General features: G+C 38.5%; 1 protein-coding gene across 2 annotated transcripts in view; it reads right to left on the bottom strand.

The window, feature by feature from the left end:
- Positions 1 to 8,145: 8,145 nt before the first annotated feature.
- FBXW2 (F-box and WD repeat domain containing 2) overlaps positions 8,146 to 20,437 on the bottom strand; it is a 31,403-nt gene continuing 19,111 nt past the window's right edge. For both annotated transcript variants that reach the window (XM_069073804.1, XM_069073805.1), the window contains 5 exons: positions 13,741 to 13,935; positions 11,594 to 11,727; positions 10,472 to 10,558; positions 9,383 to 9,552; positions 8,146 to 8,841 (listed from right to left, as the gene is read on the bottom strand). In XM_069073804.1, the coding sequence (XP_068929905.1) occupies positions 8,553 to 8,841; positions 9,383 to 9,552; positions 10,472 to 10,558; positions 11,594 to 11,727; positions 13,741 to 13,935 (875 nt within the window). In that variant the 3' untranslated portion in view covers positions 8,146 to 8,552. The remainder of the gene's footprint in view (positions 8,842 to 9,382; positions 9,553 to 10,471; positions 10,559 to 11,593; positions 11,728 to 13,740; positions 13,936 to 20,437) is intronic.

Genomic DNA, 20,437 nt, shown 5'->3' with positions numbered 1-20,437 from the left:
GAAGACCTTTCTTAAGGAAATAGGTTAAGGGTAGCAACCAAAATTGAGAACAAAGATTACCTGTCTGGTTAAGAATGTAGCCTTCCTCAAAAGGGAAAGGGTCAACCTTATTCTCACTGAATTTGGCTCGGGGAGGGAATGAAATACATACTAAATAGGGTATCTCATCCTACAGGAGAGTAGGGGGGAAGGGGATGAGAGGGAGGATGATGGAAGGGAGGGCAGGCTAGGGGGTAGGGAAATTGGAAGCACTCACTTTTGAAAAGGGACAGGATCAAAGCAGAGAATAGAACAAGTGGGAGGTGGGATAGGAGGTAGGGAAATGTAGTCAGTCTTTTACGATATATCTACTATGTTAATGTTTTGTACTAGCTACACATGTACAACCTATACTGAACTGCTTATCTTCCCAGTAAGGGTGGGTGACAAGGGAGGAAGAGGATGAATCTGGAATTCAAAGTTTTAAAATCAAATGTTTAAAATATATATATACTATTATTAATACTATTTTACATGTAATTGGGAAATAAGATATACAGGCACTGGGGCATAGAGATCCACCATGCCCTACTGGAAAAGTCGAAGGGGGTATGGGAGAAGATAGGATTAGAGAGAGGGGATATCCTGTGAGATTGCTATTTTGGGGTTGGTGGGTAGGGAAAAAATGGGGAAAAAATTTGTAACTCAAAATCTGGTGGAAATGAATGATGTAAATTAGAAGTTAATAAAGCATTTAAAAAAACCAAAAACAAAGAATGTAGCCTTCCTACTCACTGAAGTTATTGGGCTATTGATCTATTTTTGGTACATCCTCTAAAGTAACTGAATGATTCCCCACTGAGAAAGAATTAATATATTGATTACAGGAGTTTTCTGTTTATTCCAGGAGTCCCAATGATTCTTTGAGGGTATTGGTACAGAAAGGAAAGGATGGTAACTCTGTTACTCTATTATTCTGGAATGTTAACCCCAAACTTTAATATATTATGACTTTTTTCTTATTCAAGATTCTTGTAAATGTTATCTCAAATCAACTTTGGGTAGTAGAGATGTACCAGACAGCATGGGGAAATACACCAGTTTGGACATCCTTCTCTCCAAGATAAAAATGGCTTGGACACAGATTAATATTTAATTAAATTGTTTCTGGCACACTTGTGCCTCAAATAGAGTACATCTTGGTATTTTTTTCAACACCACTATATAATGCTTCTAAATCAGTCTCTTGAATTCCTTGTCTATTTCTTCCTCCTGTCTAGGTATTCAGTAATAGCCAATAACAAGTTTTTTTCTTCTTAAAATGGTTTTCATCCAAAAGTCCTTCACGACCATGATCTCCATCCCCTTCACTCCTTAGTTCTTTTCTAACCATTATCCCTACAATGGCTACACTCTTCCTTCATTACTTATCTTGACCCCTTAGTAAATCAATTCAACTCTACCCTACCCTTTACTCTCCAGTCCTTTGCCCCCTTCCACTGTTGATCATGCTTTGCCAAACCCCAATTCTAGATTATTCAAACCATCTGCCTCCTGGAGAGAGATGGAAGAAATAATGAAACTGCTGATTGATTGGGTCCAATACATTTATGTTATCTAATTTCAACTTGGCCTCCATTGCAGCAAGAAAATCACTCTCCACTGCAGCTATTCCAAACTTTCTCATCTCTTCTCAAGTCTCCCACAGTACCCTCCACCCCTCCAGAAGTCCACCTTTCACTTCACTGAAAAAACTGAGGCAATTCACCAAGAGCTCTTGCTTCATCTTACATCAATCAGATATCTGCTCCTACTATCTCCTTCCTTCTGGTCTTGAATTAGTCTTTGCCAAGCCCAATTCCTCAACATATACCACTGATCGCATCTCCTCCCATCTTTTCTAGCAGACTGCCTTCATTACCATCCCTTCTCTCTTGCCTTGTATCTCCTATCTAATGAGCACCTTCCTAGATGTGTACAAACATGTCCATGCCTCTCCCATCCTTAAAAATAAACCAAACTCATTTGATCTAATCATCCCCTAGCTATCATTTCATATCTTTCACTTCATAGATAAACTCCTTAAGAAAACCATTTGCACCAGCTACTTCCAATTCTTTTCATTACTTAACTCTGACATACCACTTTTGACCTCACCAATAAACTGAAATTGTTCTCCCCAGTTATCACTGATCTCTTAATTGCAAAGCCTAATGGCCTCTCAATCTTCATACTTCCTGACTTCTCTATAGCACTTGATGCAATCAGGCAAGTTCCCTCCCTTTCCTGGACATTCTCTTCTCTCTCAGTCTTTATGACATGGTTGGTTCTCTAACAGCTCCTGCTCAGTCTCCTTTGCTGGATCTTTCTCTAGGTCATGCCCAATACAACGGGTGGGCCCCAAAGGTTTATCTCTGCTGGTTTTGCTGCTGGCCCTCTGCCTAAAACTTCTTTACTGTTTTTTTTCTTCATGAGATGGTTGGGCTCCTTTACAGCACAGCTGTTTATGTTTCACGATCTACTTAGCCCAAAAGGGCAAGAACTAGATACCAAGTTTTGGATTAGAAATCAAGGAGTCCAGGAAGGCATAAGATCTGGGTTCAAACTCTAGTTCTGCTATTTAATTCCTGTGTGACCTTGGGAAAATCCATTCATATCCCTCAGCTTCATTTTCCTGATCTGAAAATGACTGGGTTGGACTAGATGGATCTCTGAGGTCCCTTCCAACTCTAGATCTCTGATCTTATGATCCTTTTAATGAATTTGCAAAGTAGAAATTGTAATAATGCTTCATAATTCAAACCAAACATAGTTATATAAAATGTGGGGGTTCAAGAAGTCCTGATCTTGATCTGTAGACAACCTCTAGGAAAAAAAATCCTGGGGGATGACACTGACAAATAGAACAAAGTGACATCTCTTTTCCTAACATAGCCCACTTCAATGTTTCTGCTTCTCAGCATTTCTCTTCAGAAGAAACCTTGGCAACTGTGGACAATTGACAACTTTCAATGACTTAAATGCATACATTTTCCACAATATGTATGTGAGTTAATGCTGCTAATTTGAGATCAATGAAATTCTGCTCCCTAATTCTTTGATAGGAAAGATGAAAAAAATTAAAGTAGAAGATACTATAATTCTCCTAATCTCAGTTCACAAGATACTTATGGTTTTGATCATGGTGTGTTTGTACCTACTGCAAATATGTCAGCCTTAGACCTATTCTTTAGAAATTTTATATGGGATAACAGAATCTGAGATATTTTATATGGGGTAAGAATCTGAGATCACTGTAAGGCCCTGGTTTAAAATATTAGCCTAGTTTTAGGAAACCTATTCTTTCTGGACAAACAATGTTTCTCTTTTGATTATTCTCTGATTCCAACTCACAGAGTTCAGGCTTTTGTAAGAACCAGAGTTAAGTCTACTTTCAGATGACCAGCTCAATACCATGCTGATGTAAACCACTATGACAGCTAAGCAGGGAATTTCAGGAGATAATGTTAAACTGTGAACATCTTCATAAAGAAACCTTCCCTGTCCTTAGAATCAGAGTTTTGAGGGATGAAATCTTGTTACCTGGAAGAAATAATAGCTAGCATTTATGTATCACTTTAAAATGCACAAAATGCTTTAAATATGTTATCTCATTTAAACCTCACAATAAACCTGAGAGGTACGTATCATCCCCATTTAAAAAGGAAGAAACAAACTCAGGGAGGTTAAGTGACTTGCCCAGGGTCATGTCACTAGTAAGTACCTGAGACAGGATTCAAACTCAGGTCTTCTTGACTCCATTAGTTAAAAACGACCTTCAGAAGGAATGCTGCTTTAAAACACACACTTACTTTGCTTCATTTTTTAATCTGTTCTTCCTTCTGTTTGTAAATATTGTTAAAGCTTCAAAAAAAATTTTTTGATTCATGATTTTTCAATGTTCTTTTTAAACATTAACAATGTTTAAATGTTAACATTTAAACAATGTTCTTTATTTTAAAATAAAATTAGAATGATTTCATTAAAAAATAAACTCACTCATATGGACTAATTTGGAGTAAGGCTGCTAAAGAAATGTATTTTTCCAACTTTTAAATACAAAAACATCAAGTGAACATGTTACTATCCAAAGGGAGCTACCACAATTAGGCCTTACAGAGGACAAAGGTCTGTTGTAATTTGCTTATGAAATAAGAATTTGGAAACCACAAGATGCTAAGAGCTCAAAAGTAGCTTATTCTTCTAAACATGGGAGGTATTTTCCTTGGAAAAGGGTCTAAACTATTAATCCATTTTTTTTTTTTTAAAGCAATCGGGGTTAAGTGACTTGCTCAAGGTTACACGGCCAGTTATTTCCGGGTGTGGTGCTGAGTGTCTGAGCCCGGATTTGATCCAGGTCATCCCGACACTGGAACTGGTGCTCTTACTCGCTGAGCCACCTGGCCGCCCCTAAGCAATTGGGGTTAAGTAACTTGCTCAAGGTTACACGGCCAGGTGTTTCTGGGTGGGTGCTAACTGTCTGAGCCCAGGATTCGATCTCCAGGTCTTCTCAACACTGGAGCCAGTGCTCTTACTCGCTGTGCTACCTGGCCGCCCCTCATTAATCCATTTTAACACTCATTTTTCCCCACACTAAAACTTCTTTCCAGCAGTTTCTTTCCTCAACTACTGGGGTCTGCATCAAAGGTTTTTTTCCCCTTAAGACAATATTGCTTAATTGGCTGCATGGAAAAAACAATGTTATTAAACAACACTCCATAGGATTGGTGCCCTCAAAGGAAAAAAAAATAGTTATTTGGTTACTGCCACAATGCAGAGCTTAAAATGAAAGCAATTCTTCCCTGTCATCAGAATCTCTTTTGTCCTTGACTCTTTTTAGATAATCACTCATCTGTCTTGCCTTCTTTTCAACCTGACAGAAATCTCACCCCTCAGGCTGACTGGGGAAGGGCTGCAATGAGGAGAGAAGAAACATAGTCATTGTCATCTGGCAAACCCCTTGTCACCTATTGCTGCTGCTTGATTAATTCCTGGGATTGATTTCTGATCTTCTGTACTCACTACTGTCACTGCAAAGACTGGACAGCAGTACCCTGAGGACAGGCAGGAAATGCAGCCAACATCCAGAGCAGTGTTACAGGGGGACTTCATGTGACTTAAATTGGGTTTTTATTATATGATGTATTAACAATATTATTTTAAAATTACTTGGGGCACCATTACCCAGGATGTACACAGATCCATCAGCCACCTAGTATTTCAAGCCACAGATAGCATTTCAAAACCAGGAAAGTATTAAATCACTTGTGTGACCTGTGGCAAGTCACAATCTCTCTGAGACTCAATTTCCTTATATGTAAAATAAAGATGATGGCCTAACCCCTTTCAACTCAAGATCTATCATCTTATGAATTAGAAACTCAAATGGAATAAATTACCTCTTCATTGTAAGTGACCAGCCTGTGCCAAATCTCTATTAATTGAAGCAGTTATTAAACTTGGGCTAATAGCTCTGTGTGAAAAGCTAATTGTGAACCAAGAAAAAGTTCATTTTCTTGTACATAGGACTGAATCCAGACAAGATGACTTTAAATAGAGGGATGTGTTTATAGTTCTAGACAAAAATGTGAGGTCAGATACATGGCTGTTTAAACCCCTAGGCACTGACATATTTTCATACCTGTATTTAGCTAATTGTCCAATCTAGTTACTCTGGTCAGGAAAAGGAGGACCTGGTTAGGGTATCTTGGTCAAATGTTCTGAGTATCATCTGGCCTTCATTTTTTCTTTCACGGCCCTCCTGTTCCTTGTTTCTCCTGTCCAAGGAAGTAGCCTATACTGCGCACAGCACTAAAGCTGTGGAAAGTTCCCAGGGGAAAGTCAGGATAGAAGAGATAACTTTCCAACAAGTTTCCAATATGATAAATCACTTGCTACAAAATCATTATGATGTGAAGTCTTCTAATTTTAAAAGGTGATTCTTTTACAGTTAACATGAGGTTATACCCTTACTCAACATTATAAGGAACAAAATGGAGGAAAACTCCAGCTCCTTGTCATAATAGGAAGCAAAATAAAAATGAAAATGTACTTAAAAAGGAAGTTGTAGGGATCAGAAAACAGCTCTCTTATGGGTTAGTTTTGCTTTGGGCTAGGTTGATTTATGAGGCAAACTTAAGATTTCAAACCAGGGCCAAATCATTAGATTGAATATTCTTTTCCTTTTCCAATATGTCTGATTCATAAATGGGCACACTGGAAGAAACTTGTTTTATCCAACTTTATTACCTACAACTTACTAAAGTCCTTAGAAGTCCACCAAAGTAAAGGCCTGCCCATGCAACTCTCTTAGTCAAAAAACATGACAGCTGTCTCTAACTTAAAGTACAAACATGATACTCTAGTAGGAAAAGCCCAGAATGTATCATCCCATGTGAGATCTTGTATATCCCCATCTCTACACTCCCACTGTCACTCCAAGTGAGGCCCTCATTACCTCTTATCTGAACAATTAGAACAGGGTCTTGATCAGTCTCCCTGGTTCTGCACTGAAGTCAGAATAATCCTAAAGCACAGTTCTGTTTATTTCCTTATAAATTTTTTTTTAAAAACCCTTCAGCAGGGGTGGCTAGGTGGCTCAGTAAATAGAGCACCGGCCCTGGAGTCAGGAGGACCTGAGTTCAAATCTGGCCTCAGACACTTAACAAAGTAGCTATGTGACTTTGGGCAAGTCACATAGCCCCAGTTGCCCTTCCAAAAAGCACGCACACGCACGCACACGCACACACACACACACACACACACACACTACACAAAAACCCAACCCTTCAGCAGTTGTCCATTGTCTACCCAATTAAGTTCAATCTCTACAACCTGGCATTAAAGATAATACACAATCTGACTTCAAATTATCTTTTCAAATGTATCTCATTCTACTGTCTTTCAAGTGTCTTATGCTCCATTCAAACAGATCTATTTACCATTCAAGTGATATTTGTAAATATCTACAATAAATAATATTTGTAAAATATAATCAAATGAAAAAATATTTGTAAAATGCCTAGTACAGTGCCTGGCATACAGGAGGTACTTAATAAGTGTGTTCCCTTCCCAACATCCCCATTTACTAAACACATCTTGCCCGCCCAGCCAAGTTTCTACCAGTTAAAATTCTACCCATCTTCAAGATCAAACACCAACCCTCTCAGGAGTTGTCCTTGATCCCTACCCAGCCAAAAACCTTACTTCTTGTGAACTCTTAAGAGTATTATTTCATGTTTCTCATATACATTTCATATTCTAATCTGCATTCTTATTTCACACATCTTAGCCCTCCCACTAGAATGAAGATGTTTGAGAGCAGTGGCCATTATGGTTTCCCAAATGTAAAATGCTTTCTCACATGGTCATCGGGAAGGAAAAGTTTGAGCTAAAGTCAGCTCAAAACCAAGGATATTACTTGGATCTCAACCCTGTTTTCTTTCCCATCCTAAATTAATCTTAAATCATGTTTTACTAGTTTAAATACTACCCACTCAATGAAGTGCTCTCTGGTCACTGAGCTGGAAGTGATCTCTCCTTCACAGACTGCACAATACTTTGTGCTCCTTTTTATGTACTTACTACGTTCTAAATTATCCTTATCTGTGTATGGATCTCACCTCCCACTTCTAGATCCTCGGTTCTATGATGGTAGAACCTTGTCTTACATGTCTGTCTATCCTTCCCAGTCCTTAGCATAACGCAGTGCACTTAGTGGGCTATGTTTGTCAAAATAACAGAATGAATGAGGGGTTAGATTTAAAAACTGGCAGAACCAAAAATAATGGTCATTTTGTCTGTCTTCTTTTCTCCCAATGTTTCCTAAATGCTTACTACATTGTAAAATGTCTCTATGGCTGATTCATCTCTCATGAATTAATTTCAATAAAGATAAATTATCATGAGAACTCGTAACATCTGGAAACTTCATGGAAATCACAGGAATCAGTGGTCTTTGTAACTCTGGCTCCTATAAAATGCAAGTTCCATGTGAGAGAACAGCATGGAGCACATCCTTTCCCCTCTCTGAACCTATACTCAATTATTAGGAAGGTCCCTTCCAGCTTCACTGGTCTCTAAGTTCTAAAACACCTCTGCTTCTACCTAAAAAGAAAAAAAAAAAAGACCAGGGCAAAAAAATCTTTAATCACTCACTGGGATTTCATATCCAATTATTAGCAGATTTGTAAACCATTTAACTTGCTTTACTTTAAACCAATACTCCAGTCAAGAAAGATAGGCCCAAAATTTGTTCTTTTATAATGACAAGCATAACTAAGTACAAATGAGTTTCAATGGTGTAGACTGTTAGCATGCTGCGTTGCATTATGTCAATAAAATAATCCCTTTCCCCCCACCTTTCTCCCCACCCCCCATCATTCCCTACCCAAGGAAAATAAATGATTGTGCACTGCATGACGATACCATTAGGTGTGAACTTTGGTTCATGCAAAATCAGCTCCCACAAGGCTACATCAGAACTAGCAGCCTCAGCACCCAAAGTCATTTTTTTTTAGCTGTTGTCCATATCTTCAACCATGTTCCTTCCATAACACCAAGTGAATACTGTGGTCGGGCATACTGGTGGCAAAAACCAAACCCATATCATTCTGCCCATCTAGTCCATTCAGCCATGACATTTCACCTGCCAAGAAACTGGAGCCCCTCTTTGACTTCCTGTACTCAGGCAGAGGCCAGCGGCTGATCAGGTTCTCTGTCCTTAAGTCCATGATGTAGAGATAGCGGTTGTCAAATAACAGGGCAAAGATGTCTCCAAAGCCAAGTAACGCCAAATTTGCTAACTCTGGAGTCTTGATAACCCTGTAGGGAGGACAGTTAAGAATGATAAGAGCACAATTCTGCTTAGGTTACTACCATCATAGAATGTCACAACCAGAGGAAACCCTTGAGAGCATCTAGTCTGCTTCTCTTATTTTACAGATCAGAGCTTTAGAGCCAAAAGGAACCTGGTGCACAGAGAAGTGACCAGCTAGTTAATCAACTAGAATTCTGGACTCAGTTCACAGTTCAGGGTTCTTTTCACTACAACGTAGAAAAAGTTTCTCAGTGGATTCATAAAAAGCATATTAATAAATAGCACATATAGGCACAGCCAGGTGATGCAGTGAATAGAACACCGGCCCTGGAGTCAGGAGAACCTGAATTCAAATGTGGCCTCAGACACTTGACACTTACTAGTTGTGTGACCCTAGGTAAGTCACTTAACACCAATTAGCCTTACTGAATGAATGAATCAATGAACAGACAACACATATAAGAATTTATGCCCCATTTTTTAGTTTTTAGCTATAACACACTTACAATGATTTAAATTAACTTGATTCAAAAAGGAAAATACTACCTGAGAATATCATAGCTGGCAAAGTCCCACTGATAAAGTCCTAGGGCTGAACTACATACGATGTATTTGCCATCAAAATGGAGTCTGGGCTGCAAACAGATACTTCGATCCTCAGATACAGACAATGTTTTTAAGCATTTGCAGTTGATTTCTCTTCCAATTGGCCAAATCTACAAATTGGAGAGGAGGAGGAAACGACAATCAAAAAAATGCTAGCTGACATCAACTTGATGCAGGGTATGGTTGTTTCAAAGCAATGTTTACTAGTCTATGTTTACTACATTCAGGTTAGTTTATTAGCCCACTTAGAGGAATATTGATGCTGATAGGAAGTAGGAATAAACTGGGGAAGGAAAAATTCACTGCAATTTGTCTAAGTGTCAAGTCCAAACTGAAGCAGGAAAAGCATGCTCAAAAGTCTTTTTTTCTAACAACAGCCTTTATGGAATATCTTTGTCTACAATTTATTTTCTCTTTAGAAACAATATTGCAAACTTCCCTCTCAGTCGAAGAGGTCACTAAGTCCTATTGCCATTCATTTTTATTAGAGAAACTCCTGCATATTACAGCAATCCTTTGCCTTAATTGCCACTAATATTTAGCCTATACTGTTAAGTTCCTGCATTTCTTGACCTCACTCCACTGCTACGTAGGTGATGTTTGGAAGTGGGAGCTATGAGAAGCGTCAAACTCCTATGAGATGAGGGAGTATAAAGGTGCATTCCGTTAAGAGCTTTATAATGGCCACAAGGGATGGTTTAACGTCTCTGTTCCTTTCCAATCATTAAGAATGAGAATTCTTGAAGCCAGTGAGGCATTTGAATAACAGAAAGACCAACTGGGGATGGTGATAGGGTGGAAGCAAGGAAATATAACTGCATTATGCTTATATAAGGTGGATGTACTTGGATCTGGGAACTTGGGAGTTAAAGCTGGCTCTCTAATCATCCAGAAGTAGATGAGCGATCTCATACTGAAGCAATCAATTGTGTTTCAAGTTGTATCTCTATGTCCTGTGACAATTTTGTTATATTTACTCATTTTCATCTAACAGAGAAAACTGAAAGAAAGAAAACAAGTCACACTCACCTTGATTTCATACTTGTCAGCACTGAGGAGAATATGATCTCCTGGGCTGTGCAACAGAGACTTGACCTTGCACTTCTGTAAAACCACCTGCAAATATGAAAAGTTTTTTTAAAGAAGGGTAAGTTCTCAAGTCATGTGGTAGATTACACCAAACTGATGTAGCCTAAACCTTGTGTCATGTGCAAACGAATTACATATTTTCACTCACAACTAGCTCATCTAGGTGTTCAGCAGGATGATGACACTTCCAGTACAGATCTCTTCTTTCAATGGCCTTCAGTCAATATCATAAAACCAAAGGCTTTAGAGCAGGAAGGGGCCTTAGAGAATGCCTAGTGCAAATTCCCTCATTTACTGATGAGAAAACAAAAGCTAGATCAAACAATATGTATCCCTCGCTTTGAAATTTAACTTGAATCTCAAAGATGCCTCAGTACTTTAGAAGTATGCCTGAGATATACAGCCTACTTTATCCACTAAGTTAAGTGTTATCATGGGACAGGCCCCATCATAAGCATCTCCATTACTGGTAATCTGCTATTGACAGAAGGGATGTGATGTTACTAAAACCCAGTATTTTTTTGAAGCACCTGCTGCTATGCCTCCAGAAACAAGGTTATATGTAGCTGTTAAATCCTAATATCTCTGCCAAGCCACCCACAAACTAAGGCCAGAAGTTGTGATTATTTAACTATTGTGAGAAAATCTGGTCATTGAACACGAAGGCAAAAACAGAAAGTCACTGACCACCTGTTTCAAGGAAATAGGAGGATAAAGGAAGATGCAAAGGATTCTCTTCTGGGAACCTAACCAAATCCCTGGGTAGATACTGTCAATTTACAAGCCATGATATAGACTATTGTTTCTGGCTTCAAGGATCTTTATGAGCATCTAATCCAACACTTGCATTTTGCAGATGAGGAAACTAAGGCCCCAGAAAGTGAGAAGACACGCTCAGTCACACAGCACAGACTCCAACTCAGAGTCCAGGAAGTTCTTATTTGACTGCCCCGACCACACCATCTCTCACAAGTCTTAAAAGCTACAGAAGACAAGGATAAAATATCACAATGTTTGAATGGACAACTAGTAATTTGCAATTTGGCTCAACAGCTCTCCTACCTTGGTTACCCACTCAGTATGTCCTGTCAGTGTGTTCAGGCACGTCCCCGTTGATAAGGCCCAGACTTTCACAGTGAAGTCCGCAGAACCACTCACTAAGAGATCAAGCTCATCATTGTAGTCCACGCTGAACACTGAAAGCAAAAAAAGAACCCCCCACATACAGAGATAAAGCACCCTCCGTTGTCACATCCATGTATCTTTTTCTTGCTAAGAAAAGGGGACTTCCATGACTCATAGGAATTAAGTGTATTATCCCAGAACAGCACAATTTGAAGTTTTTAAAAGGCCCTCCATAGTTTAGTCTTATAACAGCTACTGCTGTTGCTACTATAATGTTCCACTCCAGTAAAAATTATGAGGAAAATCCAGTCATTTCAAACCTTTGAGGTTTGTTAACAATAGCACCAGGTAATCAATTGTCTTTTTAGTAATTCATGCCTAAAAGTACATGGGAATCCAAGCTGCAGAAACACCAGTATTCTCTCCTCAGTACTACCTGCAAGCAGAAAAAAAGACCACTGCAGAAGCACTGGATTATCTGTTATATGCAGAGAAAACTGCAATGAGTCATATACAGAATAGCTTCTTAAACTTTTTCTACTTGTGACCTCTTTAGCACTTCTTAAACTGTGGGTTTAAGATCCCATATGGGGCTTCACGCAAGTTTTAAGAGCACTAATTATAGAGAAAGGTACTTTCACTTGGATAAAGACTTAGTTAAAAAAAAAACCAACATCCACTTTAACTGTACGTGGTTATGAGAAAAATGAGTAGGAAAAAATGGATTACAGGGAGGGCCCAATTAGTACAAATAATGAATCCTCTGAAGTGTTCACATTATTCAAATTCACACTGCATGTTTTCATTGGGCTGAAACCAATTACCTTATTTATATAAAGTTATAACTTTGAATAGTGAGAATTTGAATATATGTAACCACTTCAGGGGGATTCATTATTTGTAATAATCAGGACCTAGTTGTACCTCAAAAACCAGACAAGCTTATTAATTCATTCAACAAGTATTTATTAAAAGCCTATTAAATATAGGTCATTGTGAGAGTCACTAAGGGGAATACAAAGATAAATAAGACACCATCCCTGTTCTCCTGGATTTTTATTAAGTCTAGAGTGAAAGATAAGGTATGTCTATAAATTAGTCAGAATTAGGTCAATATGTCAGAGAAAGAGTAATGGTCTTGAAGTCAGAACATATGGATTGCTATATATGCCTTATTCCTCCTCTAAGCTCCATTAAGGCAGAGTAAAGGTCTTTTTTTTTTTTTTTAAGCAATCGAGGTTAAGTAACTTGCTCAAGGTTACACGGCCAGTTATTTCTGGGTGTGGTGCTGAGTGTCTGAGCCCAGGATTCGATCTCCAGGTCGTCCCAACACTGGAGCTCTTACTCGCTGAGCCACCTGGCCACCCCTGAGAGTGAAGGTCTTATCTAAAGTTTATATCTCCCCCAGTGTCTGGCACAGTCCCCTGTACTCAGTAGGTACTTAATAAATCTTTGTTGAATGAGGTAATTCATGGGACTCCCTTGTAAATTGTGAAGTGTTACATAAATCTAAAGGATTTTTAAATCATTATTACTTGAGAATCCATCAAAAGGGATTCTATGAAATATATTTCCACTAAGATTTTTAAGCAATGAATAAAAAGATCTGCAGATGAACCACAGCAAAATATATACCCACTATGTACAAGGAGCAAAAGATAAGTTAGGGCATTGCAAAAGTAAAGTTTGGAGTATAACTTAATAGAAACTAGAGAAATAAGTGAACTGGTGATGTTGAACAAGTCACTTAACCTCCATTGGTGTTAGTTTCCTCATCTGTAAAATGATAGGGGTTGAACTAGAATGGCCCCTGAGGCTCCTTCTAGCTTGAATTCTATACAGTCCAGTAGAGAAGTTTAAACTTACATTTTAAAACCTCATTTCCCAAAGTTTAAAGAAAATCAACCTATATTAACTTAAATTAGCTGCCTCCTTTTCTCCCCATCCTATACTATGGACAAGGAAAAAACTAAGTACAAATAAAAGGAAATGTCTTATAACAACCATGAAAGAAGAATGGGCACATATAAAGAAAATTATCTCTCTTGAAACCCAGATTAAGACATGGAATATAAAAACCATACCTGCACCTGTGTGTCCTCGGAAGTGCTGAGTTCGGGCTCCTGAACTCCATTCCCAACAGGCTACTGTGTTATCAAAGGATCCTGTTACAAGTTTCTGTTCATCAAACTTCACAGCAGCACAGGTGTGGGTCTGGATGCCATATATGCACTGTCCTGTGCTCACATCCCAGAGTTTTGCAGACAAGTCATCTGACCCTTCAAAAGAAAAAAAAAAGCAAGGGAATGTTAGGAATAGTCAGAGCATATACACACACAAAAGTATACCTAGAGTTATGAAATGATAATAGCAATAAAGAATAATAATTCACATTTACATAATGCTTGAATTAACAGGATCATATAATTCAGAGTAAGGAACCCAGATGTCATAGGCCAAGCCTTCATTTCACAGATGAAGAAACTAGGCCCAGGGGAGTTTAAGTGACTTCCCCCTGGTCACACAAGAAGTTCCAAGGCAGGATTTAAACTCAAGTCTTCCTTCTGAAACACTAGTCTTTCTTCCACTGTACGATAATGACTCAAACCACCTCGTAAGGAAGGTATTATAGATATCATGGCACAATATCACAGTAGACATGGAGTCAGAAGCCTTGGGTTCAATGCTGCTTCTGCCACTCTTTGACCTTGGCCAAGCCACTCAACAACCTCTCTGGGCCTAAGTTGTCTCATTTTAAATGAGAGAGCTGAGCTAGATGACCCATGGCGCCTCTTTGAGTACTAAAGTTATTATAATCCTATGAACAGTGTTACCTCCTTTTTACAGGTGAGGAAGCTGAGGTCCCCAGAGGTAAAGTAAATAACTTGGCCCTAATCAGAAAGTCAGTAAATGTGAAGTCTGGATTTAAAATCAGGATTTTTTTTTCAATCATGTAAAATGTATTTCCATATCAGTCACGCTGTGAAAGAAGAAACAGACTAAAAGAAAAATTTTAAATAAAATGAAAAAAACAACATGATTTGATCTGCACTCAGACTCCATCAATTCTCTCTCCAGCTGTGGATAGCATCTTTCATGAGTCCTCTAAGCTTGTCCTGATCACTGCATTGCTGAGAACTGCTAAATCAGTCACAGTTGATCATCTCACAATTTTCTGTTACTGTAAACAATGTTCTTGGTTCTGCTCACTTCACTTTGCATTCAGTTCATGTAAGTCTTTCCAGGTTTTTCTGAAATCAGCCTGGTTGTCATTTCTCATAGTTCAGAAGTATTCCATTACTGTAATATACCACAACTTGTTTAGCCATTCCCCAACTGATGGATATATGCTCAGTTTCCAAGTCTTTGCCAGCACAAAAAGGGCTACTATATAAATATTTTTGTATAAATAGGTTCTTTTCCCTTTTTTAAAAAAAAATCTCTTTGGAGTGCATAGTATTGGTTTGCTAGATCAAAGGGCATTCACAGTTTGATCACCTTTTGGGCATTATTCCAAATTGCTCTCCAGAACAGTTGGACTATTTCACAACTCAACCAACAGTACATTAGTGTCCCAATTTTCCCATATTACCTCCAACATTTGCCATTTTCCTTTTCTGTCATATTAGCCAATATAATAGGTGTGAGGTGGGAACTCAGTTGCTTTGATTTACATTTCTCTAATCAAAAGTTATTTAGAGCATTTTTTCATATGACTACAGGACATTTATTGATACAACAATAATTTTTTTCTTCTGAAAACTGCCTATTCATATCGTTTGACCATTTATCAACTGGAGAATGACTTATACTATTATAAATTTGACTTAGTTCTCTATAGCAATGAAATGAGGCCTTTAGGGGCGGCCAGGTAGCTCAGCGAGTAAGAGCACTGGTTCCAGTGTCGGGATGACCTGGATCAAATCTGGGCTCAGATACTCAGCACCACACCAAAAATAACTGGCCGTGTAACCTTGAGCAAGTTACTTAACCCTGATTGCTTAAAAAAAAAAAAAAAAAGAAATGAGGCCTTTATCAGAGAAACTCGCTGTAAAATCCTCTGCCCTGCCCCTCCTCCCATTTTTTACTTTCCTTCTTATCTTGGTCATACTGGTTTTGTTTGTGCAAATGCTTTTTTAATTTAATGCAATAAATATTATCCACTTTATATATCTCATATTGCTCTCTATTTCTTGCTTAGTCATAAATCCTTCCCTTCTCCACAGATCTGACAGGCAAACTATTCTTTGCTCTCCCAATTTGCTTATGTTATTACTCTTTATGTCTAAATTATGTATCTATTTTGACCTTACCTTGGTATATGGTGTAAGATGCTGGTCTATACCTAGTTTCTGCTATGCTGTTTTCCAGTTTTCCCAGCAGATGTCAAATAGTGAGTTCTTGTCCCAAAAGTTGGGGTCTTTAGTTTTATCAAACATTAGATCACTATGGTCAGGGAGCAATGTAGTGTGGATAGAGAACCAACCTCAGATCCAAAATACCCAGATTGAATCTTGCTTCTCACACATACTAGTGGCATGACCCTGGACAAGTCACTTAACACCTCAAAGCACCAGTCAATCCAATCCTCTCCTCAATGAAAATCAGGCTCCAATCTGCAATAGCAGGAGGAGCTCCCTTCCTGGGAGTTCCCTATACCAATGAAATCACAGACCCAGCCGTCGCATCCCCTTCAAATAATTATTAGTAAAATAACCCTTCTGGTACTCAATTTTGTTATTTTATATTTCTGGACCACTCTCTGATTTGCCCATAACTGAAACCCATGTTTCCTTAATATGTAATTTTAAATAGCTTAGTAAGATAGTGAATATTTGTAAATGTCAAGGTTACTAGTCTATAGTCCAGAATCTAGAACAGCACCTTGATATAGCAAGGTAAAAGTAAATCTGTGGGGAGGTTAATCACCAAAAGTTGTACAATCTTTCCCTCACCTGATCTCATAATACCCTACTTCTCAAATCCACTTGTTTTCCAATGTATATTTATGTAACTGTCATCATGTATTGATGTAAAGGCATGTATTGACATGCCTTTCTTTGGAGGTGGGGACCATGTCTCAACTACTTCTCTCTGTATCTCCTCCTCCTGCACCTCAAACATATGCAGAATATGAAAAGTGCTTAATAAATCTAAGCTGAATGGACAATGTCACCAGAAAAACTTCAAATCCCAATATGACTTTTGCAGAGTTCCTCTTGTAACTTCATGAACTCATGCTGAAGTGAGCGGCAACACCCCAAATAGAAATGAGGTAGATGCCCCAGAGACAGTATAGTAGATAGAGTACTAGATGCAGAGTCAGAGGAACTAGAATGTAAATTCTCATTCTGCTATTTTACTACTCAGGTCAAAAAGTCTCTTAGTCTCAGTTTCTTCATTTATAAAACAGAGAAGAGAGAATGAGCATTTATATAGCAATGTTATGCGCCAGGTACTATGCTAATCACCTTACAAATATTATCTCATTTAATCCACACAACAACCCTGTGAAATAGTTGCTTTTATTATCCCTATTTTATAGCTGAGAAAACTGAGGCAAACAGAGGTTAACTGACTTGCCCAGGGTAACACAGTTAATAAGTGCCTGAGGTCACATTTGAACTCAAGGTCTTCCTGATTCCATAGCACCACCTAGCTATGCCCTCATTTTTCAGGACTAAATGATCTCTAAGATGCCTATCAACCTTAAATCCCATGAAATGGCAAAGACAGAATTGTTCATTTGACTTAGGTTCTTTGGAGATAAAAGATTTTATCTCTTACTATAGCTTAATGAGAACTTTAGAATAATTAGGACTCAAAAGAACACTGGATTTGGAGTGGGACAATCTGGGTGGAAATCCAGGATCCACTGCCTGGATTTGCCATCTGTGTGACCTTGGGAAAAACTCCAATGTCTTTACCTCACTTTCCTTCTCTGTAAAATTAGGAGGCTGGACACAATCTCTTTAGTCTCTTTTTGCTTTAAGTGTATTGTTCCATGATTCAAATGGGTTAAAGATGTTTATATTAACTTATTCACTCAATCTCCCTCACCCTAGGTTCATAACTCTTATTTATGAAATATTTATAGTCTAGAAAGCACCATCCCCACAGCAACCTTGCTTGTCCAAGGGTTACATAGATAATAAGTAGCAGAATGAGTACTCAAATTCAAGTTTTCCTTTTCCACCAAACCACAATGTCTAACAAATATATTTCTAGAGAAAGTAAAACTTACTAGATGAACTTAAGCACAAAGTACCCCAAAGAGCAACTACTTAGAAGAGAGTAATGCAGTTTTGCTGCAATGTTTACCAATCAATAGATTAGTATTCCTATTTTAAAGAATTAATCAAGTTCTTTAGTTGTAGATAATGTAAAATTAATATTTTTAAAGAAGAATAATATATAGCAATAAAAATATTTTTCATTTAAAAACACAGTCCCTTATCTTACAAAACATCAGTTCAAGATACACAGTTTTCCTCGAATCACAGCCAAACCTAAGAGGCAACATGATAAAGTGAAAAATGATCGACTTGAGAGTAAAGACATTTCTGTCTCTGATGCCCAACTCTACCAAAGAACCAGTTATGTGACGGTGGACAAGTTACTTCATCGATATTCTATGCCTCCTATGTACTCCTGTTTACCCCCTTTACTATCCTCTCTGCCCCACACCCAATCTTAAATCTCTATCTATTATTCCATTCATTACTGCCTACTGAATTCAAAAAATATTTAATGTCTACTATCTGTCAGGCACTGATGGGGGGGAGGAAAGGGGTTACAAAAAAAGGCAAAAGATGCACTTCACTTCAAGGAGCTTATAATCTAATGGGGGAGACAGCATGAAAACAGATATATCTATATGTATACACATATATATATATCTATATATACAGGATGAATAGGAAATAATTAACAAAGGGAAAGCAATGAAACTAAGAGGCTTCCTGTAGAAGGTGGGATTTTAGTTGGAGCTTAAAGGAAGCTAGGGAGTTCAATAGTCAGGGCTGAGAAGGGAGAGCATTCTAGGCACAGGGTACAGGAAATACCCAAAGATAAGAGATGGAGCATCTAGTTCATGTAAGAGCCAGAAGGTCAGTGGATTAAAGAATACCTGCTGGGGAGGATGGCATAAGAAAACTGGAAAAATAAGAGGGGGCTGGGTTATGAAGGGCTTTGAATGCCAAACAAAGCATTTTGCATTTGCTTCTGGAGATAACAGGAAATCACTGGAGTTTTGTTTTTTTTTGTGGGGGGGAGGACACATGATTTTACGAAAATTATTGTAGCGGTAGAATAAATAATGGATTGGAATGGAGAGAGATTTGAGGGAATCAGACCCACCAGGAGGCTATTGTAGTAAACAAGGTGTAAGGTGACAAGGGCTTCTACTAGTGGTGGCAGTATCTGAGGAGAGAAGGCGATATTAATCAACAGGCCTTGACAATAGCTTGGATATGGGAGGTGGGGGGATGGGAGAGAAAGTGAAGAATCCAGGATGGTTCCTAGATTGTAAGCCTGGAGAGACTGGTAGGATGGCACCACTCTCAACAGTAATACAGAAGATAGAGGTGGGTGGGGGGAGGTAGGATTTAGGTGGAAAGATAATGAGTTCTGTTTTGAACATTTTGAGTTTAAGATGTCTATGAGACTTCCAGTTTGAGATGTCTGAAAGACAAGATTGGAAGTCAGGAAAGCGACTGAAGTAGGAAAAGGTAGATTTGAGAATCATCAGTATAGACATAGCAATTAAATCTATGAGAGCTGTTGAACAGTATAAAGTAGTATACAGGGAGAAGAGAAGAACCAGGACATGAAATGAATGAAAACCCCCAAGAGAAGGAGTTTCTGTGTAATTAATAATCAATTTATTAATTAGGCTACCTGGTAATCAATAAATTGAGTCACTGGTTTCTCTCAGTAACCAAAGACCCCTCAATGGAGACCCTGAGAGCCTTAAATACCTTCCTAAAAGGGAATGCATCTGACTAGTTAAAGTTAACCCTGACTGGTGAACATTTAATGAGGAGGTGGGTTAGAAGGCTTCAGCCCCTCCTGCTGAGAACAGAACTTGATCATGAGACTGAGGAGCTTACAGCAATCTGGACAACGCAATCCATCTCTATCCAGACCCCTCTGATTGGTTTTCTCCTTCATGAGTTGGGTCACCCTAAACCAGAGGTGGGGAACCTGTGGCCTTGAGGCTACAATTCCTTAACAAAAGGATTTGTTCTGTGAAGTTTGTATTCCTGTGAAAGGCTGCACTTGAGGACCCACAGGGTCACATGTGGCTTAAAGGTCACAGGTTCCCTACCCCTGCCCTAAATTCTAATGGAGGGTTACAAGGACAGGGTTCCTTGCCCCAGGCTAAGGAATCACCCCAGAGTGGATTATGTTTATACTTTAAACAGAACTTAGGTGGGGTCCTTCTCAAGATGGAAAAGCATGTTTCTTGAGAGCTAGGAGTTAATGTCATCCATCATTCATGTCCTTCAGAGACTGACTTTAGCAAGAGCTAGGCCTTCGTGAGGAAACAAAAGGAGAAAAACCTGGATCCCAATTTAATAATTGGTTATTAATATGATAATATAATAATAATCTCTCTCATTCTCTCCCCCCCCATTTACTTGAGAGATGCAGTCTTCTTAATAAATCACTAAATGATTTGACAAATGCTTCATCAAGGGTTTTTAACCATAGCTTATGATGGGAAACAATGTGAGAAAGACTGACTGATGCATTGACAGAAGCCATTAGGGGCAATCC

The sequence above is a fragment of the Petaurus breviceps genome, unplaced genomic scaffold (assembly GCF_028583685.1).
Source record: "Petaurus breviceps papuanus isolate PSGF00001 unplaced genomic scaffold, PetGlider_PUasm1.0 90879, whole genome shotgun sequence".
In the NCBI taxonomy this organism is placed as follows: domain Eukaryota; kingdom Metazoa; phylum Chordata; class Mammalia; order Diprotodontia; family Petauridae; genus Petaurus; species Petaurus breviceps.
The sequence above is the reverse complement of the archived record's forward strand: the minus strand, read 5'-3'. Positions and strand labels throughout refer to the sequence as shown.